The sequence below is a fragment of the Ochotona curzoniae genome, unplaced genomic scaffold (genome assembly GCF_017591425.1).
Source record: "Ochotona curzoniae isolate NIBS_2020 unplaced genomic scaffold, NIBS_Ocur_1.0 scaffold_3835, whole genome shotgun sequence".
Lineage (NCBI taxonomy): Eukaryota > Metazoa > Chordata > Mammalia > Lagomorpha > Ochotonidae > Ochotona > Ochotona curzoniae.
The window spans coordinates 35,194,300-35,219,250 of NW_024467114.1; the positions used below are offsets into that span (position 1 = coordinate 35,194,300).

The 24,951-nt window shown below is 43.3% G+C and overlaps 1 protein-coding gene across 8 annotated transcripts in view; it reads left to right on the plus strand.

Moving 5' to 3' along the window:
- Positions 1–24,951, plus strand: part of DGKB (diacylglycerol kinase beta) — a 566,350-nt gene that overhangs the window by 114,223 nt on the left and 427,176 nt on the right. For 6 of the 8 annotated variants that reach the window (XM_040964636.1, XM_040964637.1, XM_040964640.1 and 3 more), the window contains 4 exons: positions 3,215–3,355; positions 15,783–15,832; positions 18,015–18,089; positions 21,532–21,651. In XM_040964636.1, the coding sequence (XP_040820570.1) occupies positions 3,215–3,355; positions 15,783–15,832; positions 18,015–18,089; positions 21,532–21,651 (386 nt within the window). Of the gene's footprint in view, positions 1–3,214; positions 3,356–15,782; positions 15,833–18,014; positions 18,090–21,531; positions 21,652–24,951 lie in introns of those variants that run through there. The other 2 variants (XM_040964642.1, XM_040964643.1) reach the window with 1 other exon arrangement.

Sequence of the window (24,951 nt, forward strand, 5' to 3'; positions counted from 1 at the left end):
TCATTGTGACTGTTGAGAGATTGGAATTCACATTTGTTTTTCTGCATGTGTGTGTCTACTTCTTATTATACACAGTATTCTTTCTGTAGCTGGCTGGATGTAGATGCGAGGGTTTCCTTCCCGCAGCTCTGATCTGTTCCAATGGTCTAAGGAGCTGTCCTTAGCACCATGCTGTTTTAATTAATGTAGCAACGCAATGCATTTCTCATTGAAGATTATTCTGGCCATTTGGAGATTTATGTGGCTTTAGATAAATTTTGGTAGCATTTTTTTAGTTGTATGAGAAATGTTCTTGTAGTTTTGGTGGAGATTACACTGAATCTGTAAATCGCTTTAAATAACATATATTGCAGACTCCGATTCATGAACATGAGTTTTCTCCATTTCTCTGTGTTATTTTCAACGCCTTTCATTTGTGATTTCTGATTTTCATGGCATGGATCTCTTACTTTTTCTGTTAAATTTATTTTTAGATGCTTAAAATTTGTGTAGTTATTGGAAATGGGAGTGGTTATTGAATTTCTCTCTTAAATGACTTGCTTGATGTGACAAAACCACCTGCTTTGGCGCATCGACTTCCCATCCTGGGCTTTGGTTTGGTGCTGCTCCCCTTCTGGTGGAGTCTCGGGGGGTTTATATACCTGGGATCGTAACTTCTGAAAACCTCATTCTAAAAGCTCTACATAGAACTCCCAGCATCTTGTCACATAAAGGAGAAGCATTTGAGCATTCCTGTCTTATTCCAGATCTAGTGCATGAAAATGGAAATGCTGTCCTCTACGGGATGGAGCAAAAGCAGTGCTAAAAGCGATGTTTATTGCAATCAATGCCTGCCTTTAAAAATGCATCTCAAAGTGGTATCACTGTGCATCGAGGAACGAGAAAAGTCATAACATATCTAATCCAAAATTAATGGAAGGAAACTCATAACATACATACATAGAAACTAAAATTAAATTAATAAATGCAACAAATTAATAAAATAAAGAGCTGATTCTATGAAATGATGGACAAAATCGATAAACCATTGGATGGGCCATCCAAAAAGAAGTTAGTGGGTTTAATTATACAGAAAATTGCAGATGAAAATGAGGTCTTTGCCATTTTCTCCAAACAAATACAAAGGATTGTTAAGAGATTACTATGAGCAACCACATGACAACAAGAAATCAGACTCTTACCCAGATTGGTTCATAAGGAAATTAATGGACGAGCATCGTGCAGTGAGACTGAATCAGTAAACAGCAGTGCCCCATCAAAGAAAAGCTAGGATCACATGCTTTCACATGGATTCTATCAAACATTGAAAAGGAATGAACACTTGTTCTTGAACTGGTTAAAAAAGAAAAGAAATTAACAAACCATGATTAGGGAGAATTCACTCCAGGAATGTGAGGGTAGTTTAATATTCCCACATCAACACATGAGCAAAAATGGAAGACAAAAAGTCATGTGATCATCTGAATAGATGCAAAAAAGACATCTGATAAAATTCAGCATCAAATTAAGTGTAGTGGGGCATAATTTAGTATAATATTGATGATATGTACCGAGTCAGCAGCTGCCATGTTTGAGGGCAAGTCTGAAGCCTGTCTCTCTAGTATCTATGAAAATCAAGGACAGAAATTGTGTTAGCATTAGATGCAGCAATATTGCTACCTTATAGCGCTTTATAATACCTTAAGTTATGTTGCCAGGAATATCGAAATAGTTGAATGAAATGCTTATATATTCAGTAACATGTATGACTGGAAGGAAACGGAGTGAGCCGAGGTGTGAATGGTGCTGACGGTGGACAGGCTTACAGCAGTGTATTTGGCTGATTCCCTCCAATCCAGGAATCCGTGGGTGCTTAGGAATCAAGTGTCCGCATTCAGCCCATCAGCTGCCTTGCCTCAATACCTCCTTTGTGTCCAAATGTACCTCAAGGAGGAACTGAGGTTTTCCATCAGGCAATCTCAGGTATACATGACGTGGTTGCAGTCTCCTTCTTGAGGTGAACGGAGTTGGCTGTGCGCAGGCTCCGTGAAACGAGCTCCAGGTGGCTGTCCCAGAGAAGGACCAGCAGGTGGCTTCCCTGTAAGATGGCCACCAGGAGACAGTCAGGGATCAGCAGGAGCCATTAACAGGAACCCGGGCTCCCTGGACTCCAGAAACGCAGTAACCACTGCTTTAGAAACAAACCACAGACATACGTTATTACCACTTTAAAAATATTACTTATTTTCATTTAAAGGCCGAATTTACAGAGGGAAAGAGACAGACAGAGAAGGATCTTAGACCTGCTGGTACATATTCTAAATGGCCACCTTGGCCAGAGCTGAGCCAACCCGAAGCCAAGAGCCAGGGGCTTCTTCCGGGCCTCCCACGTACGTACAATGTCCCAAGGCTTTGAGGCTTTGAGCCCTCCTCTACTGCCTTCCCAGGCCATAAGCAGGGAGCTGGATGGGAAGTGGAGCAGCCAGGACATGAACCAGCACTGTGTGGGATGCTGGCTCTTGCCAGTGGAGGAGTAGCCTGTTGCCTGACAGTGCCCGCCCCTGTTTTTACCTTTTTGTTAAACATTTACCATATCCACGTAGGTCTCTGCCGTGTTGTCTTCACCAATACTCAAGGGCAGATTCCTTGAAGGTGAACAGGGCGTCTTATTGACAGCGCTGTGCACGTCTCATAAGGACTTCCCCTTCCTGAATGGATGAGCTCAGAAGACACCAGGCTCATATTCCCTCCTGAGTGTGTTCCTGGAAGGCCAATGTGTATTCCTGTCATTGCCTAAAGAAAAGTCGTTCCTCCCATACTCAACTCTGCAGGTGCTCTGACCATGGGCAGCACTGGCACCCTGGCCCCACACCGCACAGCAGTGGGCCGGGCCACACGGCCCTCTTACAAAATTGTCTCTCTTAGGAGGATGCTTCCAAAAGCTCATGGAAAATGGGAATGTAAGGTAAGCGTGCCGTGGTGAAAAGAAATCTTTTGAGACACAGATTTTTCACAGGTTTCCCCTGAACTCCTCTGTGTTGACAACAGCAGGATCAAACGTCTCACTCTGCTGTGCTGGCGTTCTGGAGAATTCGCTTTTTTTTTTTTTCTGTGAAAGAAGCACAGAGTCTCCGCCCAGCCTCTGTGCCATCCCTCTAGCTTTTCCACGTCTCCTGCACTTAAGACACTTACTCTTTGTTTTTCAAACTGTGAAGACCCCTGTCCTGTTTTCCAGGTCTGAGAACGAGTAAAGGCGCGGTTACCCCTCCTCGCTCATCTCCCGCGAACACCTGCTCCCCAGAGGTCATCCACCTGAAGGACATTGTCTGTTACCTGTCTCTGCTGGAAAGAGGAAGGCCTGAGGACAAACTCGAGTGTAGGTTGTCTGAATTCCACTTTCTCGTCCATGGAAGTGAACTTAAAAGTGCATCTACTGCCACTGTGCTTCATTTTGATTGAGTAAGATGACTCTGATTTGATATCAGGTTATTGATCAAGCGCCTTTAAAAAAAAAAAACAAAGATGATTTCTTGTTTGGCAGGTGGATTTTTACAAATGTCTCCCAGCTCCTGGAGCCGATGGCAAGGGGTTAGCCATGGTCTCTGGGTTGCCTGGAGAGAGTTTGCATTTGTTTAAGGTGCTTGAAGCTTCCTTCTGTGTGGGAACAGCAGCCTTGCCAGGGAGGAGGTCCCTTCTACACAAGGGAATCCCCTACAGCTTCCTCCACCTCCCTGTCTCAGGCAGGGACGGATGAGAGATTCCATTGTAAGATTTGACCCTGGGACTTACAATTTAACCGAACAAGTTTTGTTTCCTTCTATGAAGGGCATTTTTTATCTAATCCAAAGTCAGTGCCCGCGCTCCCTCTGGTGGCAAACCATGCTCACTGCAACAGGGAAAAGGATTTTTTTTTTCAACACCTGCTCCGAACCTTGTTTTCTTCTAAGTTGTCACGAAAGCCCTTCGAAATACGATTTGCAGTTCACTCAATAATGTCATTAACCCGTGATCATGGATAAGGTTAAAATGAGTAAAGATCTCCCTCTACTTAAATGGTTGTGAAGAAAATGCACCCAAACTTTTAAGATTCCTAATGCAAATGTATACCACTGTGATGTCTCAGAATTTTGCTTTCAGAGAATTTTAGTTGCTTTATCAGGAGCTTTTTAAATAACGTTTCTTCCAGCAGGAAACGGTTTATCATCTGTTTCTCTAAAAGACACACCTGCTTAGGTTCTGAATAAACCATACGAGCAACTTACTGCAAATGGGTATTTATTATTCATAACTATGGAATATTTGCCTTTCAAGATTTATTTTGTATTTCTAAGGAGAATCTACATAAGGCTCTCGCCTTCCAAAATAAATATTAACATTCGATGAATTTTATTGAAGTGACAGCCAGCCGGAAAGTTTACGCAGGTGTTACCAGCACCGTGTTGCGGATGACTAAGAAAAACACAAAGACAGAAACTTGTGCCAGAACTAAGAATACAGGAGGTCACCACTGAGTCTCCCCTGAAGGCTCTTTGGTGTTGCACCTTACTGATTTCTAGCTCAGATTGCTTTTAAAGTGGAACTCCTAAGAAGCACCCAAATTGAGGGCTGGACCCAGCGGCCTGTGTCCGTGCTGCAGACTGAAGGGTAATTCACGCCCCATGCACGGACGCTGGGATGAGATCAAGTCAAGCTGCCTTCCCTTCGCTTTTCTTCAGTGTTACCCCGCACTGGTCTGACCTGGCTCTTTCTCCTGCCTCTACCACCGGATCCCGTTGGATTTTATCTTATTGTTAGCCATTTCTTCAGACCCTTCTAAGACGCAGTGCTGGCTCTCACCTTAAATTCAGCGATACTCGAGTTTTTCTTCATTTTTATTTTTCTTTTCTGTTGCTCTTGAAGTTGTCTTTATGATAACAATACATCAAAATCATCAAGGGCTTGTTTTTCTCTTTGTTATTTCGTGTCAATATCTGACCTTTTCCCACATCAGCTATGCCACAATTCTATCCTCTCACCTACCTTTAGTAAGCTACCATTTTAATGTTCGCCCTTCAGCAATTTTACATTTACAAATTCTTGACATTCTTTCACATAGAACTAAATTTGAATCTCTCAGTAAGACTTTCAACATATGTAATGATGGCTGAATTAATGCATACTGATGTCCAAAAGGGTTACAGTTTACTTAACGTATTGTCAACAAGAAGAATGAAAAGAAAAATCATAATAACATAAAAATGCATGAAGCAAGCATCTATAACAATCAACTTGAGCAGGCAACTGTTACGTTGGGCTCTGACTTCCAGGAGGCTAAGCAGAAATAAAGACGTACACATTGGTTCCAAAGAGCAGTTCACACACTTCATCGCCTAGCACAGTCACCCGCCGGGCTTGCCAACCCAAACAGCTTGCAAGGTGCACTTTCAATCTCTCTGACTTAGCAGGTATGAGACAGGATCTGAGAATTAGCTTTCCCCAGATGCATTCGACGCTCTTGTTCCCTGGGCCCTGGCTGACACTGTTCCCTTTTCCCTGGAGCAAGCACACCCACCCAGACCTGGATCACTCGGACCGCCAGACGCTGTGTGCGACAGTGATCTGCAGTGGCAACATTTGTTAAATTATCTTAGCTGAATTTGGGGTCAGGTGATTCTATTGTTGGTTGATGTTTATAGAAAAGACACTTATTCGGCAATAATATCTTAGCATGTTCAGGGTTTCTCACTAATTCTCACCCTTCCGTGACGCTGAGAGTGTTCAACGTAAAGTTAATCCATTGAAAGCAACTTAAGGGGCAGTAGTGCAGTAGATGAATACAACGCTTGGATGGCAGCAGCCTGTACGAGCGCTGCTCAAGTTCCACTGCTCTGCTTCTGATCCAGCTGCCTGCTAACAAGGCTGGAAGATGGCTGAGCCCGTCATTCACTCGAAGGCCTGGATGGACCTGTCGGCTCTCAGCCTCATCCAGTCCCGGCTCTCGTGGCATTCGGGAAGTGAACCAGTGATGGAAGGCTTCTTTCCCTGTCTGTCATTCCCTCTCTCTATATATAAATCTGCATTTCAAATAAGTCAGGTAATATTTTTTAAAGACATTTAAGGAGCACAAATGCCCAGGTCTGTTCTGCTTCCACTGGCTTAAGCCACTCTTGTCTCCTGCCCTGAGACTCTCAAAAGGAAGGTGTCTGGGAACTTGTCCTTGTGAGCCTTACAGAAAGTGTGTAAGCTTTTATAGTGGGCTTGTGTGTGTTCCTCCCGGAGTCGGGCTGGGGATGGGGGTGACCACACTCATGCCATGTGTTGGTTGGTATCACTCAGTAGCCGCCGGGACTGACTCTATGCTGTGCCCTCGCCTCCCCAGGCTGGAGTGCTACATAGTCCTTTATGAGCAGTCTGTCAATCTTTTTTTCAAGTCCCCTTGCAGGATTTCAAATCTGTGACTTCACTTTCAAGTATTTTGTTCAGATCTTCTGCTGAAATACCCCTAGACAAGTAACTTCCAAGGGCTGGTTTTATTCTAAAACTTCAAATTCTACAAATTGACTTCGGGTCTCAGCCGTGTTCATGTAACTTATTCCTCTCTTATGTTTAGTTTCAGTATGACTTGTCCCTTAAGGAATTGAACTTTGATTTAGACTGATTCCATGTAAACTCCAGGTTCTCTTTCTAAGTGATGTGGGTGCATTTAGCATAGAAATCTCCTTCAAGAGTCCTTCTTCACTTCAAACAGTAGAGTCACGGGGAACATGGATCTCAGGAAGAGCTAGGAATATGAGATTAATGTTTACTCACATAAATTTGTGCACTCCTGTGAGTTACATAAATACTTGTTACATAGAATGAATGAAAGGAAATGAAAACATCTCAACACTTGACCAATCCCCACCCTGCTGACTGTGCCTGCTGCCTTTGGCCTCTTATGTTTGCAAATTTAAAAAGATCCTTCAATGTACAATGTCAATTATTCCTTTTTTAATATTTCTTTATTTTTATTGGCAAGGTAGATTTACACAGAGAAAACGGGACAGAGAAAGATTATCACTCCCCAAGTAGGCGCAATGGCCAAAAGGAAACTGATCCAAAGCTAAGAGCCAGTAACTTCTTCTAGGTCTTCGAAATGGGTGCAGGGTCCCAAGGCTTTGGGCCGTCCTCTACTCCCTTCCCAGGCCACAAGCAGGGAGCTGGATGGAAATGGAGTGGCCAGGACACGAACTAGCACCAGTATGGGATCTTAGCAGTTGCGAGGTGAGGAATTAGCCACTAGGCTATTGGGCCGGTCTTGACGTCAAGTTTCTTTTTGACAATAATAAAGCCAATAATTTGGCTCCCAGCTTATCTGCTTGTAAACTGTGATGGCAGAGATTTAAGGAAACAAATGCTAACAAATGCAAATGAAACAGATGCAATTTCCAAAATCTCAAGTCACTGCCTGTTGATTCTCTCAATCTTCATTTTTCCAGTTGAAACTTAATTCAAGGGACCTGTTGTTTTCCCCAGCTTTTCAGTCATTGTTTCACTGGTTATGGGGGAGTTTTTACACTCCCACTCGTGACAACTGTGACAGCCAAGTCCACTCCCGTAGTTATTCTCCCACGCTTCTCCTTGGACTCAGGGGAAAAGCGCTCTGGGTTACTCCTTCATTGACTCAAACTGTACAGTTTATACCCTTAGCCTCCGCATTCATAAACTCATCTTTGCTCTGCAGCTTGATACCAGCCTGCCATTCTGGTGTTGCCTTTGACCTTGAACTGCACACACAAGCACAGCTAATGTCATGAGGATCGGCTTCTAAACCATCGGTCAGACCATGACCTTTTGCACCCTGTGTCTTTTGTTTGGCTGGAGTGGGTTAAGTGGAGGTTTTCCCCTGCCTTTCCAGATACAGTTTTAATCCAGTCTTTCCTACACTTGAGCTTGCCACCCATCAGGGGCCTCTTGCCATTTCTTAGCGGTGTTGGGGCCCTCCCCTTAGCGTCTGGCTCTATGAGCATCTGCCCATTCTGCTCTCTACCGGACAGCACACGTGCAAGCTGGCAGACACCCAGTGAGTGGAACTGTATGGAACCCAATGAGTGGTTTGGAAAACCAATGTAGTGTGGCTTAAGATGTCCAACTGAGAAGTTCCTTGGTACTTTGAATTACTGCATAGTTTCTCACATCTGGATTGCTGGTTTTTTGTTGTTAATAATTTGGCAAGAGCAATTTTTAAACGATTCTTCATTCACTGAGGCATATTGCAGAAAAGAAATTAGCAAGGAAATATTTGAAAAATAAGGCATTGGGTTGTAGGTGTGTTACCATTGCTGCAATTGATCACAGAACCAGCAAGACTTACTTGTTTCTTTTGAGGACATAAAAAGAGGTGGCCAACGAAAGCAGAAGTTAAGACTGCTTGGGATTCCCCCACCCAACATTGCAGGGACCAGATTCCAGTGGTGGCTCTTCCTGGGAGCGAGTTCATGCAGACATAGGGAGGTGGCAGGAAGTAGCTCAAGTGGTGGGGTCCTACAGCCTGCCCTGGAGCCAGCTGTTGTAGGCAACTAAGAAATGAACCAGCAGGTTGAAGATCTCCGCATCCATCTCTCTCTATGTGTGTCCCTATGTCTCTGTCACGTGTGTGTGTGTGTGTGTGTCCACCATTCAGATAAGAGGAGGAATAAATAAAATTATTGAAAAAGACAGGCAAAGGATGCTAAAAGTCATTGGGAGGATTTTTTTTCTGCCCTTAAAAGCATTTAAAGCAGGCATTAACATACAAAAACAAATTTAACTGTAAATTAAAGAATTTACAGTTTAAATGCCTTAGAATATATACTTCCAAGTTGTCAATAATGAATTTTATAGTGCTGTAATAACATTGTGAAAAGTAAAAAATATTAGGATATTCACATAGAGAACAGGTAGATGCAAATTTGCAAATCTTTGGAAGAAAAAAAAAAAGAAGAACTTTAGAAAGAAAGTACTGGTTGTGTCTTGCATAATATGCCTTTGCTCTGATCTTTCAGCCAGATACCTGTGTGGGAACATAATTGTTCCTACATAAAGTGAAATTTCATGAGCATTAAAATAGAAGGAAGTGGGTTCAACCAGCTTGTCACTTTGCAGCAGGCACCCACTCTCGCTGCTCTGTGGAAAAAATGATTCATGACTGGGCTTGTTCTGCATCCAGGCATCCCTGTGGTTCTGTTCATTGAGTCTAAGATCTGCTGGGTCATTGCTTCACTTGGCTTTAGGGATTGACTAACTTTTACACAGTAAGGCTCGCTAGTCTAATCATTTCCTTTTTGTTACTTATTTTTTTCTATTGCTCTATTGTTAATCAGCTCCCAGTTTCTTTCGCTTAAATGTAGTCTTATGAGTTTGCATGCTACGTTTCTCCCTTTTTCTCCCTGTTTATCACCCCTTCCCTGTATAATACTTGGTCTTTATAGAATGACTGTCATTTCAGATTGTACCTGTTATTCTTCCTCTGCTTTCCTATTTCCTGTTCTCTCTCATTGTTCTCTCTTGTACCTTTCATTTCCCACCTGGGACCTCTTTTCCATTTTGCAGTGAAATCTTTCCCCCTTTTTTTCTACCACACACTGTAGGTGTGTGGAGCACCCACTCATTCTGAGCAGAATCGGGGTCTGCTCTTACGTAGTAGACTGCAATTTTCACTGACAGCATCTTCCCGCCTCCCTACACTGGTAGCATCTTCCAAATTGCTTTTGGAGAGGACTTGAGTGAGGCGATGGCGGGGTGGGTGGGCACTGCGCAACAATCTGACACCTGAAACGAGGGAAGCTGTATGAGTTCTCTGAGTAGTCCCCACATGGACCCTCACAGTCCCTGCTGTGATCACATTTCCTTGAGTTCAAATGCATTGACTGGACTTTTGCAGGACTCAAAGGCTTGGTATTAAGTAGGTCATTGAGGTATAAAGCGTGAGGGGTAATACTGGAAAGCTTAATTTATTTCCAGGCCTCTGTGTAAACAGGAGCGCAGTGCCCTCTCTACTAGCTTTTCTTTAACCCTATGGTCTCTAAGTTAGTGTCCCAGCATACACCTTTGTTCCCAAAGCTTCTTGATTCTTTCTTCTCACTTTCTCTATGCTTATAGATGCATGTGAATTTGATCCCTACCTTAACTATCATGGCACTTTAACAAAAAGTCAGCACATATGTCTTCACTCCATATTTTTTTCTTGTCCTCACAACAATTTTAAATTAGTAACGTGGACCTACCTAAATAAATAAATAAATAAAATTACTGGCTTATTCTGCTTTCCTCCAGGGTTAAAGAAAAATTTTAACCCCTTACCAGGACTTGTTTGAAATTCAGGACATGTAGAGTTAACACTTCAGCAGGTATAACAATTTTCGTTTTTTAAAAAGTATTCATTAATTTTTTATTGAAAAGGCAGATTTACAGAGAAAAGGAGAGAAAGATCTTCCGTCCTCTGGTTCACTCCCCAAGTGGCCACAACGACCAGAGCTGGTCTGAACTGAAGCCAGGAACCAGTAGCTTCTTCCGGGTCTCGCCCACAGGTGTAGGGTCCCAAGGCTTTGGGCCATCCTCAGCTGCTTCACCAGGCCACAAGCAGGGAGCTGGATGGGAAGCAGGGCCCATATGGGATCCCGTCACATGCAAGGCAGGGACTTTAGCTACTGGGGTAGTGCACTAGGCCCTTTTGAAAAGACTGTTAAAGAGAAATCGATATAAGTTGAGCATAAATGGCTGCCATCACAAATTCGCTCAGATCCATGCCATTTTGAAGATCATAGTGATGCTACATTTGGGGGAAAAAAAAATCACATAGCTGACTTCTAACAGTGAGTCACAGTCAACATGCTGTTTATTTAGTGTCCCAAAGCAGAGATCCTGGCAGTCCCTTCCGCTATGTATACAAGCATCCTTTCACGATGAGATCACCAAAATTCGTACAATGAATTGCCTTCTGGCTATTGGCACAGGCTATTTATAAAGCGTGAATGGACATTATTTAGACCTGGGTTTCATTTCCAAGATGCCATTTTGTATGCATATGTATGTATATGTTTATATACATATACGTGTTTATATATACATATGTGCATTTGAATGTTCCAACTTTGTAAAAATACGTATTTAAAAGTAGAATATTGTTAGAGTTGAAAGCAAACAGAAAGAGAAGCAGAGTCCTCCATCCCCCACTGGCTCACTCCCGAATGGCTTGCAGCAGCCAGGCCAGCAGATCCAGCACGGTTTGATGTGTAGATTGCAGGGACCCAGCTGCTTGTCCAGCATCTGGATATTTCCAGGAACAGTCACAGGAAGCTGCGAGTGAAGCTTGCGGATATTCCAAGCAGTGGCTTGACCAACTTCCATGTCACAAAACCCACCATCTCCAAAATCTGGAAAACTAAAACACGTCCAGCCTCAAGTTTCACATAAGAGAAAGCAGAAGTCAGGCAGATGACTAACAAAGGAATAGAAAAATCAGACGTTGTTGCCCACAGGTAAAGGGTAATAAAGCATTGTATGAATGATTTTACATAAATACCCTCAAATTTTCGATGTAAAAGGTACAAAATCGCAACTTAGCAAGTTTAACAAAATAAGAAATTTAAAATCCTAAAATTCTCCTATTCATTCATTTTGATTGAATATGTAACTTACTAAAAACCCAGGGCCAGATGTGTTGTCCGTGGCATCACCAGAAACATTCACCCAAGTGGTCCTCACGTAAGCCATCCAGACAGACAGGCAGAGAGCGGGAAGAGAGGGCTGAGTCCACGCGGCCATTGTTGCAGTGAGACCCTTCACTGCTAGTAAGTCAAGCATGCGTTTTACTTCACATACTTTTACTGCTGGAAAATCAAGCGTATCTCTTTCCAGATCTAAGACGGTAAAGGAGAAATCATTTCTGACTACCTCAATAAGGCATCGAAGTGATTTGATCTCGTTCCGCTTTTGTTTTAGGTATGATTTCAAAACCCACCCATTACGATAAAAATTTTAGCTACCAAGCCATAGTGAGCAGCTCCTTCAATCTAAAGATGCGTGTCTATTGCAAGTCTCCACCAATCTATATTTAGGAATGAGACGTTGAAGATTATCCCACTGTTACGAAGAAGAAGATGTGAGTAGGAATTGCTCTAAGTTTAGAACAACTTTGTCCTGGATAACATTGCCCAGGACATTAAAGCAGAAAAAAAAAAAAGCATGGACTTTCTGACGCTAGAAAAAGAAAGGGTTAAAACTCATTGGTCATAGACTACCTGATTCTTTACGTAAAATTGCAACATTATCTACACATAAAATTTTGTAGTAAGAAAGGGAAGATTTCTGAGCATAAGGTTAATTTTACTGATTATTTGTGATTCTATGGAACATCTCTACAAATAACAAGAAAATGAAGTTTTAAAATGCTATCATTTGTATTTAACAAGTATTTGGAAAAATTCAACAAGCATTTGAAGACAAAAATTAAGAAAGATGTAAGGGGACTGTGACATAGTAGATTTCAAAGGTCAGTATTATAAAGATTCTCAATATTTATGAATTCAAGGCAGTTTCGGTAGAGATCCAACGCAGGGCCTTTGTCTGCTTTATTTTTGCTTTGGGAGGAAGGCATGAGGAAATCTACAAAACGTCATAAATATTACAGATAAATGTGGAGGACAAGGATAAGAGACAGCACGTTTAACTCAAAGTGAGTGTGTATTTGATTGCATGTTAATATTTTTTTAAAGTGGACTTATTTTTATTTGGGAACAGAGTTGCGTAGTGAAGGAGAGACAGACAAAGAGAGAGAGATCTTCCATCCACTGGTTCAATTCCCAAATGGTGACAAGGACCTGAACTGAGCGGATGACAAGTCAGGATCCAGGGGATTCTTTTGGGTCTCCCATGTGGGTTCAAGGGCCCAAGGACTTTTCTTTTCAAGGGTTAAGGATCAGGGGAAAGTGGGCCAGACCATTGTTTATACATTTTCTTTTTCTTCTTCCTGTATCTGGGGGAGAGGGAATATGAGGGCGTAAACTCTGCCCAGCCTCCCAGCTGCCTCCGTACCCCAGATGAGGAAGTTGGAGCTGTGAAAATAGTGTCTGCTGCACCACAGACTAAGAAGTAGTGACATCCAACAAGGAGTCGATCAGCTGATACAAACATGCATGGCTACATGGCCATGGGACAGCTGGAGATGCAGGACAAGTTTAATATGTGACTACAAGTTTCAGTTAAAGGACTGCAGCTGGCTGCAGCTCCTGTGATTGCAAGTGGACTGGACCCCGAACATCTTGAGAAAGTTGCCAGGAATCACTCTTATTTGCTCCCTGGCTCAACCCTTCTGATGGGGAAGTAGCAGATCACTTGGGAGGAAAACATGCGAGGGTGTCGTTATTTTAATTCCTCTTTGAAAAATGAAATCTGTTCTGTATTCACAAAACAATTAAAATCTTCTCCATCTCAAATTATAACCAAGGTTGAATTGCAAATCTACTGTATGTTGGTGATTAGAAAAATGGGTTTTTACCCCTTGTGATGGGTAACATTTTCTTCTACAACACAAATATTCTACCATACACATAAGGACAAATAAATTAGACTTCTATTATAAAAGTGTGATTTTCAGTTCATAAAATGGTGACATTAACAATGGGAAGCCTCAGAGCAGAGAGTGGGAGCGCATACAATGTAGCACAGGCCCTAAAGAGGAACAGATGTAAACCAGGAAAAAATTACAAATAACCCTAAAGAAAATTGGACAAAAGCACTTAATTGTCATTTTAAAAAGAGACCACTTAAATGGCCAATAAATATGAAAGTTATCACCGTCTCACCTGGAATCAGAAAGCATTTAAGTCTTCTGGCAGGTCTAACATTATGTCTTTTCACCTATTTTTTTAATGTAAAATATATGAATTAACATAATTGTTATAGAAGAAAGGATGGAAATTCTGCAGACATCTGAAAATAAACCTATTACATGTTCCATGGTAAATACATCTCCTCCTTTACGTTTGAACATTTTAGGATTTGTTTCTTAGAAAAGATAGAATGTCAGTTAAATTGGCAAAATGTCTAGCCGTATAGAAGCAAAATTTTAAATTTATAAGTAATTTTATTCTAAGGTTGGAAAAGTAAGTAGATACCAACAGCACAAATACCATCATAGTTATCTGAAAAAGTTCTTGTGCAATTGTGCTTCAAGGTTGCCGGAGTCTTTACAGATGTGAGATTTCAGTCATTGGGATTCTTCAGGCGATTGTACAAACCCCTGCTTCCACTCTCGTGTTGTTACAGCTGGATGGGTCACCCCTGTTTGTTTCCAGTGGCACCTGCAACCGCTTCCCAACCTCCTCGTGCTGTGAGTCACCCAGGGACCCCTCGGTCCTCCTGCCTTCCTGAGCTCCCTGGCATAGGACCAACGCTCAAAGAAGTGACACACCAGGAAGCTCCAAGGGATTTTCACAAATAAACCTTTCTAATCTCTGGTGGTAGGGCAGTGAATGGGCCAGCACCTGTCAGCAGAGAAGAAGCAGCCTTTGTTTTCAACCCTCCCTTCTGCAGGTCTAGAAGGCGACCTAGAGGAACGGTGATCCGCGGTTTTCCTTGCTTTGTCTGCTTGGCTTGCCTCTTCCCTTCTCCTGCTGGCTTCCTTCTTTCCTTGTATCACTTCCTTCCTTCCTTTCTTCTTTACTTTTCTCTATCTGGAAGGGAGAAAGCAAGAGTGAGAGAGAGAGAGAAATGGAGACAGTGAGTGCCCACACTGGCTGGATCCTTTTCCAAATGTCTAAGGAGGTTTTGAGTGGGCTGGGCCACAGCCGGCATCTAAGGGACTCAATCCAGGTCCTGCGCATAGAGGTCAGAGATGCAGGGACTACTTCGGCCATCACTGTGGTCTAGCAGTGTGTGATGTAGCAGGAACTTGTAACTGGGAACATTCCAGGATGCTGTCCTCACTGCGTATCCACTTTCCTATGCTGGTCCCAGCACCCGTGGGTGGTGTGTACCACCTGACTTTCATAGCCAATGTGCAACCATAGCGGGATGATTCTTCCTTCAAAAACAGCTGTTTGACCAAACTCTTATGACCCGAACGGTGAGTCCCAAGTCATGAGTGATTTGTAGATTTCCTAATATTCGCTTTTTCTTATCTGCTCTTCGTTTCGCTCCCCAGCCTCTCTTTTGCTGTTTATGATTTGATGGCCAATGATGCCGCACAATAAAGAATGTGAATAGGGCCCGGCGCGGTGGCGCAAGTGGTTAAAGGTCCTCACCTTGCACGCCCGGGATCCCATATGGGCGCCGGTTCTAATCCCGGCAGCCCCGCTTCCCTTCCAGCTCCCTGCCTGTGGCCCGGGAAAGCAGTCGAGGACGGCCCAAGGCTTTGGGACCCTGCACCCGTGTGGGAGGCCCGGAAGAGGCTCCTGGCTTCGGATCGGCATAGTATCGGCCGTTGCGCTCACTTGGGGAGTGAATCATCGGACGGAAGATCTTCCTCTCTGTCTCTCCTCTCTGTATATCCGCCTTTCCAATGAAAAAATAATAAAAAAATAAATCTTTAAGAATGTGAATAAACTGCAGCACTTGGTACCATTGCCTGGCTGAAAACACAATCTAATAAACTTTATTTCTACTATCTGGTATGCTTATTCGTTGATGAGCTGGTTTTCAGTTAACTTACAAAACTATCTCACGTATGGATTGCTTTGAAGAGAGTGAAGGGTCGGGAAGTTGTTTCCAAGAGAAACTTCAGTTTTAAAGCATCCGTGTGAAACTAGCTTCCACCCTGTTCATCTGTCATCTTCCACTCACGCTGGTTTTTTTTTTTCTTCCAGTTATGTTCCGCCTTTATGACACCGACAGGAATGGATTCCTCGACAGCTCGGTAATGTTTTTCATCAAGTTTTCTGTGAAAAATTTGAAAGCAGTTTCTTCTGAAAAAAAAAATGCACTGAATAAATTTATACCTATTACCACCCAAGGCACACTTAATTTGCATGCCCTTGTCCCGAATTCCTATCCTGTTTTAAAATGATCTTAGCAAACTGTTCTGATGAGCAGTGCTCTATTCAACCGACAAAAGCATGACTTTTCTTGTCCTGCTCTAAACGTGTGTAGCAGAGGAGCTCCAGTCGGGTCTGCACACCATGTAACAGGAACCTGAGACCAATGGTCTGGAGAGAAAGAAAAACCATTCATGAGATTGGATACTGAAAAAGATCCAGCAAATAGAAGCAGAATGGAAAGCAATTTTTCAGTTCATGTAATTATTATTTCACTAGGTTTTTAGCTGTGGTCTCTAACTGACTTGACAATGGAGTAAAAGAATGTTCGGATCTGTGGCCACCCTTTTTGAACATATAGGGTAGGCTGTCAGCAATGTTTTAACCCATGTTACCAATATTAAGTAATGAGCTCGGAACAAAGAGACGCGCTTATGGTTAAGCCGCTCTTCGTGGCGCATGATGGAAGTTATGAATAGGATTTGCCGGCGTTAGCACAAAAACTGCTGCCCTATAGATTTCTTTCAATATCAAGCTCAAAATGTGTGTTCTAAAGTCATCTGGTGCTTTTCAATCGCCACCGTTCGCCTACGGGAGGGAAACCAGAACATACATCATATGAGAACATGACCGCTATATCTGAACAAGAGGAGAGATCAATCGTGTCTAGCTTATCTTCTTCAAGGCAAGACAAATCCACAGGGGAACATGCTTGGACTCGGGGGCGGGGAGGTCTCTGCTGAGTGAGGTCGGCGCAGCCTTTGGAGCGACCCAGACTGAGTCTCCAAGAGGCTCCGTGATGTTTGCAATGGCACGCACCTGCTATCAGGCCAGCAGCACGTCTCTGTGCCGGCAATCCTTGACAATCCATGAAGGGACAGCTACGGCAGGTAACAGAAGCACACAGACACAGACAACACACACACACGTGATTGTACCAAATTTTAGCATTTGCTTATCACTAATAATTGATGTTTGTGTTGCTTTCTGAGCAACCTGTTTAGCCTCCGGAGCAAAATGAAGGCTGTACGTTTTTGGAGAGATGGGTTACAGCGTTAGCTCTCAGAGGAGTCCCAGACCCCCAAACAGCCTACGTTAAGAATACGTTCTCCTTTGCAGGAATATTGACCGCACTTACTACATCAGGCATTTGAGCCGAGGAATCCTCAATGAACACACTTTAAATGCTTCTTGCAATTTTAAATTATGAGGCACCCGTTTAACATCATATAACATCTATATTTAAAATGACAAGCATTTTACAAAACTGTTTCATTTTCTCTGAAGATAGATACAGGAAAATTCAAATATTCAATCTATACATATGAAATATTTTAATTTTTCTTAGCCAAGACATATGTATTTCACTAGCAGTTCTTCCACGAATTGACAAGTGAGCAGTATAATTTGAAAATTCAAGCTGAAACCCTATCCCCTCACAAAATAAACTTTGCTTCATCTCTGTGCCCTGAACATCCTTCTGGCACAACGAACAAGTCCAAAGGAAGTTCTAGAACAGTCCATATAGATTCTCGGTCCTCAGCTTATCAAAGTAAAAATAAGCCTTGAACACTTCTTGCCACCCCCGCCCCCTTTTCTGGCTCCAGGCCAAGGGGCAGGACATTGGGACTGGGCAAGCACCTGCAAGAGGCCAGGACGCCATGCCACTCTCTGCACGGTGCGACGGCGCCCTCTAGTGCTCAAGAGCTTTAGAGCAAGTGACAGGAACAGGATAGAATCTGGACCGTCCATTCAGTATAGTCAACCAGAACTTTAAGAGCCAATTCCTCCGTTTATCCACAAAAGACACTTTCAGAAAATATGTTTTAAAATGTGAATGGATTTAAAAGAGTTTATACCTAAACAAAAATCTTCAATCCCATTTCCTTGTACTTTTTGACAACCATTCTTCTAATGGCGTGTGTAAGAATGATTATATCATACTTATTTTGTGATTCATAAACGATGATGAGTTCTGTGTTGGACAAAAGAATGCCTGTAAAGTTTAAGAACTCACCAAGACCTTGTGTTCACACTCTGTGTGTGTGTGTGTCGCTCCCCCAGGAACTAGAGAACATCATCGGTCAAATGATGCACGTGGCGGAGTACCTGGAGTGGGACGTCACCGAACTAAACCCAGTAGGTATAGGAACAGTTTGACTCTTGGCTAAGTTCCGGGAGGCCTCTCTGTTAGTTGTGTTTCGGCAGACCTGCTTGCGTTACTCCCGTTTGACTGTAACCCCCCTGAGGACCCTATCATTCATTGCTCGTCAGAAGCGTAAGCTCCACCACATGAGAAGTCACAGATCGCGTCCCTTAGGAACTTCTGCATTCCCCCCGATGGGAGTTATTTTGAGTTGTGGTCTGGGATACTTGGGAGTGACAGAAGCCGCTGTTGGAGATGCCCTGGTCATGTCAGGCTGCCAAGTAGAGCATGAAAACGCTGCTATGCATGGTGCGTTGTGACAATGTGTCATTTCACACTTGCGGCCAACTGAAGTATCTGCTCGTCTCTGCATTTTAAAACTGAATAAATTAAGACCAAATATTCTTTTTTTCCTAAGATCTATTGGTTTTTATTCAAAAGGCAATTTTACAGACAAAAGGGGACACAGAGAGAAAGATCATCTGTCCACTGGTTTCCTCCCAGTGGAGGAGCTGAGCTGATCCGAAACCAGAAGCCAAGAGCCAGGGGCTTCTCCTGTGTCTCCCACACAGGTGCAGGGTCCCAAGGCTTTGGGTCATCAACCACTGCTTTCCCAGGCCACAAGCAGGGAGCTGCAGCAAAGTACAGCAGGGTCATCTTGCATGAGGGGAGGATTAGCCAATTAAACCATCACGCTGGCCCTGAGACCACATATTTTAAAGTTAATTGGTCAAAAGGCTGATGTGAGTTAAACATAAAGCAGGTATTTTAAGTGCAATTAATTCAGGAAATGATAACCACAATCCCTGTAATGACACAGAAGCTCTTTAGTTACAGCATGCTGACGTCACCATTTCAAGCTTGGTCAAATGTCTAACATACATGAGAAACTTTGTTCACAAGCATGAGTTAGGGGAAAGCTCATTAGAGCAATCAAACTCAATTTGTTTTGGAAAACACATTACGCAATGTGAACATGAAGAAAGCAAGTCAAACATCGATTTTATTTTACAAGTTTATATTTTCCATGAATTTCAGAAGCCTATTTTAACCTAACGTCCTTACTGATGCCATTAAATGGATGATAATGTCAGACAAGAGCTCTGATAACACTCCCCTTTCTTGATCAACTGAAGCTAAAGAGGTCCAAGCAAGTTCCACCAGAGGACCCTGTTTATAAGAGTGATGTGGACTCTCCCAATCTCAGCTCAGCAGCTTTGGGAGTGGGGTTCTTATTTTAGATGAGAATACACGTGCTGTGTGCACAGAGATGGGCAGGCAGCACTGAGAGCTGGCACGTGCCATGCTGAAGCAGGTGGTAGCAGCACTAAGCTTTCTGTGGCATTCAGCTTGTTCCTATCTTCCCTGAACTAGTTCTCACAAGTTCCGTGGCATATTTTTCTCTCCATTCATCGCAAACAGTTCCCCACCACCACCCCAGGCCACTCAGCGGTGACAATGGTGCATCCACCGATGGAGGCCGTTGTGTTTCCTGGTATCACAGAAAAGGGAAAGGGCTTTTTCTTATCAGCTTTTAAAGCAGATATGGACACGATGAGCCCCCAGCAACAGGTGTCTCTCAGGTGCGGGAGAAGTCTGTCAGCCTAAGCAGAGGAAGATGGGGAACCATTGGTGGCTGGACGGCGTAAACGTGCCCAGCACCTGCTGGAGGACACAAGGCGTAGACCAGGGCACCCCGTAAGTCAGCCATGCTTCTGGGGTCAAGATCACCGTCTTCCTGTGAATCCTGTGTTTGCTGTCGTGGTAACCACTGCATCTTGATGTCTGCACAGCTCTGCCCATGCTGGATAAAAATGCACATTGACAAATTCCTCTGTATAAGTAATAAAGAGAAGCAAATGCATGGGACAGGTTGTGATTTCCAGAGAAGACAGAGCTGTCCTCAGAAGGGGATTTTGTCAAACTAAAATTAGACTTATCAGGTGCTGCAGGAGAGTATCCGGAACCAGGCTTTATGTTTCAGCTCTCTTCCCTCATGTCTTTGTTGATCAAATTCCCCAGCATGAGCTCAAGGGGTAGGACATGTAACAGATTTTTACTACATTTTACCAATTCTACCTTATTTCTTCTATGCTGTAACTTGAGGATTAAGAAAATGCTCAATTAATTATTCCGACATTTTATTTTGCATCTTCCTTTCCAACACTCACAATTCAGACTGTGGCTATACTAATCTGATTTCCCAGTGACTCTCAAGAAAGACACCAAGCACGGTGGCGGGGGGCACAGACACTTTCCACGCAAAGGCCCAGCACAGCAGGCATTGCACCGGTTTCAATCTCTTTATATGTCTTTCTTGTGCCAACTTGGTTACAAGTTGCAAATGGTGTAAGCACAATGGATTTCCTGTCATTTCTGACCTTGGCTGCCATTCTAGCACCTTCGCATCGGAATGCTTTGCCTTCCTCGTGGCCAGGGGCAACATGGTCAAAGTTCATATACATTGCTCTCAATCACAAAATAATGATAGTATTTGCGCTAGGGGTCCCTCTGCTGGTCTCACAGAAGTCCTCAGATGGAGGGGACCTGTATTGCCACTATACACAGAAAAGTAAACATGCTACAAATAAACGCTAGAAAGACAATTCTAGACACTGTGTGTGGCAACCCTCAGGCAAAGTGTCTGGCTGTGCTCAGAGGCCCCCTCCTCTGCCTGGATGCTGCGTTTCCATGCTCCTCCCAGCCGCTAGCCCTAGCTTCCTCTGAAGATAGACTCTGAGAAGCAGTGGTGGTGGCTAGCACGACTGAGTCCCTGCCCTTTAGCCAGGAGACACGATGGCTTCCTGGACCGGGGCTTCTGACCGTGCTCAGCCCCGGTCACTGCAGGGGTACTCAGCGAACAGATGGGAGCGTCTCTTCTCTGCCTGTTTCTCCCTGCGTGTCTCTGTGCCTTTCAAAGAAGCATTTTTTTTCTCAAAGAAAAAAAAAGATATTTAATTAGAGATGATTAGATGATCTAACTTCTTGACTCTGTGGATTTCTCACAGGCAATTATTCCTTCATTCCTTCATTCCTTATACTTACAAAACAATTATTTAGTCTTTGCCATGAATTTTTAGTAAATTAAATAAAATACATTAAATATAAAAATTTATATAATAAAAAAAATATATATATATATATATCCCAGAGAAAGTACTTAGGGAAAAATTTCACTCTTAAATTTACCTTCTTATGTTAACTGTGTTGTTCATTGGAAAGATCAAACAGGTAAGTACCTACTTCTCTGATGAAGGTGAGCAGCTGGATCTGAGAACTGCTACTCTCTGGTGATGGGATTGACGGTGGGCTGCGTTAGCGGATGTTGTTCCGCAAGCCCCATGTAGCTGCCAGACAATCCAGAGGGGCTGTGCTATTCGATGTGTACTGCAGTGATTCGTTGCAAGTACCCCGTATCCTCCCACCGCCTTGCAGATTCTGCACGAAATGATGGAAGAGATTGACTACGACCATGACGGGACGGTGTCGCTAGAGGAATGGATCCAAGGAGGGATGACCACCATCCCCCTCCTCGTGCTCCTGGGATTGGAAAACGTGAGTGGGGAGACAGAGAAGGGGTGGGCGAGAGGACGGTGGGCTTGTCTGCCGCGTGCACTGCTTACGGATGCATCTGGACATCTCTGTTAACAGGGCAGTGAGCACCTGGAACTTCAGGAGTGGTAACAGGTGCACGGGGTGCATGTTGATAGTCCTTCCCTGCGAAGTGTCGCCACAGGCTGATTCACTGTAGATGTTGCCTTAGAGTTTGCTTCTTTTGCTTTCCTTTATTTCAAGTGCTTTTTGAAAAAGGATCGACTACCTTATGCAGGAAGCACCCCCTTTTGCCAAGAGGCATCACCCTGTGCCCCCTATGTTATTCTCTTCTTGCAGTCACCTGCTCTGTGAAAACAGTCTATTTATGAATAAACAATTCTTGGAAGAGACAAATATACATCCGAGGTCTATGAGAAAGGCAAGTTTTCCTACGTGTCAGCAGCTGGTCAGGTCAACCTAGGCTCACTCTGTGTTTGTAACAGTGACTTGGAAACACAATTGCCCAACGTTGAAGCAGATTTCCGTGATTTTTCATTGAAAAGTCAGTTGGATTGATAACTTAGCATGAAAGGGTGATGGAGAAGCCAGAATAGTGTGTGCACAGGAACGTGGAGGAGGCGAGCAAAGCGCTTGAACGGTGGAAGCAAGCATAGCATGTATAACCATCAGCATTTCAAGATGCAACGATGAGGCCACCACTTTGCTCCTGAACCCAGAACTTCCACACTTTCTGCCGCCAGCAAAGACACTAAGACTCAAGAAAACACTGCATTCCTTCAACAAATCCCATGTTGAAAAGTCAGTTCTTGAGACATGTTAGAGCCCAGGTTCGTAAGAATGAGTGCGTGTGAAGTTCTGCGTGAGTGTATGTGAGGAATTTGGGGAGACACACATGAGCTTTAAGAATCTATACAGCGGGTTAGGATTTACGCACGTGCAGCTTAGGAATAAGATAAACGGGCTCCAGCAGATCAGCGTGTATAGATTCATTTATCTAGTTCAGACTTAGTTTTCTCTTACCCTGCACAAGACACGGCAGTTCAGTTTCACAAGCATAGTTACACGAGTTACCTAAAGACAGGGGTTTAGGTAGTGGTTACCCCACAGCTTGTGACTCATACCTCCCCCCATAGCAAGGTGCCTCTGTTTGCGGCTGCGCTCAGCTCAGCTTCCAATTGCTACTTCCTGCCTTGTGCACTTGAGAAGCTGTGTTGACGGATCTTAGTCATTCATGCAGGTGACCTGGACCAAGCTCCTGTCATCATTTTCAGCCTGTCCCAGTCGCTCGCTCACTCCTCTCTCTCTCTCTCTTTTTTCCTCTCTCTCTGTCTCAACCACAATGCAGCTGAATAAAGTTAGAAGCGAATAAATATAAATGACATTAATTATAAATTACATTAATATAAACTACATTATACATATATAGACATTTCTGTACTTTAAAAATTAATGAAACAGTGTCTCTTTGTGCTCTTTTATGCCATTTATCTTCAGGTAGTTTTTTTGGTTAATTGTGCAATAGAACCTATGGCGGTGCGGGGGGGAGCTAACATGTAAACAGAGTATTGAGAAAAGAAATTAAAAGACAAATGGGTGAAAAGTTGACACAGGGAGGTTTAGCAGGCTTTGCCCCCCCCAACCCACCTCCCCGCACACACACACAAGGGTGGTCAGATAATTCTAGGCAGAAAGACCCAGTCGGCAGGATGCCCTGGAAGGGACGTGTGTATTTGAATGTGAAATTTGTATATTGTGAGAAGTTATGGAAATTTCAGGATGAGTCAGAGAAATGCAGACAATGTAAATAAACCGTGAACCTGCAGGCTTCACACCACGGAGATACTTCAAGAGAACGTTTTTCTTTGGATACTGTTTTTAAAGTCATTTGAATTTAATTTAGGACCACAAATACATATGAGGCTTTTAGCAATTATGGATATTTTAGTTCACAAATTACATGACTATAACCCTGAGTGTTTTAAACACATGAGAGCTCATTATTTTCTAGCAGAGCAACGAGGCTATTTCAATTTAATGAATATCTTCGCCTGCACACTCTGTTAATCATGTATAATTTTCCTCAAAATTCTGTTTACATTTTATGTTTTTAGTAAAAAGGAATTATTTGAATCTCCATAGGAAAAAAAGGAATTCAAAAATTTAAAGCTGTAAACCCTGTATCTCCACCCCTGGCCACTAGATGGCAGGGCTACCTTGTTGAACATTCGGGTTTTCTTAGCCGTGAAGGGTAATTCTAAAACAAGAAATTTCCTTATGGTGGAGAGAGGGACATTTAAGGAAAAAAAAAATGTTTTAAATTATCCAGTCGATTTTTGAGCTATAACGTACATTAAAACCCTGTAATCACGGATGGTAACTTAAAAAAAAAAAAAAACTTCCATTTGTTTTAAACTTGTTTGTTTTAATTCCGAGATAACGACAAGTGTTTTAAAAAGCAGAAGTGGCAACAGGATGAGTGAGCGATGAGGCCGGTCTTGGTAACTGAATTTATTTTGTTTCTGTGGGCAGTTAATATGCTAAATTACCACCTGCCGGGAAGGAAACCCAGGGTGCCTGCCTTATCTTTGGCTTGTTAATTTGGAAACCAAGCAGCCTGAGCTTGGGATTGGCCAGGCATTGTGAAGCTTATTTTGTTATGTTGCCCTGTATATTCTTGTCGCTTGTCAGCCAGGAGTTTGGGGAATTGGTTCTAATTGAGAGCGCATGTTCAAAGCCACAGTGGAGTGAACGCCACTGCGGTGCCCCCCCCCCCCCCCCGTGCCAAATTGCACAGAGATGAGTGGTGTCTGGGGAGAGTACAACCCCTCACTTGCAACATCAGCCTCAACAGTTACAAATCCATTGCAGGCTGCTTGTTTCCATCAGCCTCATAGGAAACATAACTCCATTGTCCATAACATCTTCTATGGATGCCCAGATCAACAATGCGGTGTGTGGGCACCCGGCTGTCGTCCCGCACGAGGAGAGAGGAATCGCTACTTTTCCGCCGAAACATTCAAAAGAAACTATTCAGCTGCGGAGTGGAGTCTGGTGGTCTCATACAACCAAAGCCACTTGCAGAGTTTGGAGAGCTTCGTAGTTTTGATTCCTGCAGCAAAAACCTCCGATTCTGAATCTGCGATTTGGGGTCATGGTGGATTTTTTTTTTTCCAGGACATTTATTTGATTTGTAGTCACATGAAAACCAGACTTAACGTTTAAACAGTCGCTGAGTTGGAAATGAGGGGATCTGAACTTCTCAGTGTGTCTTGAAGTGGTCACATCCCCCTGTATTTTTTT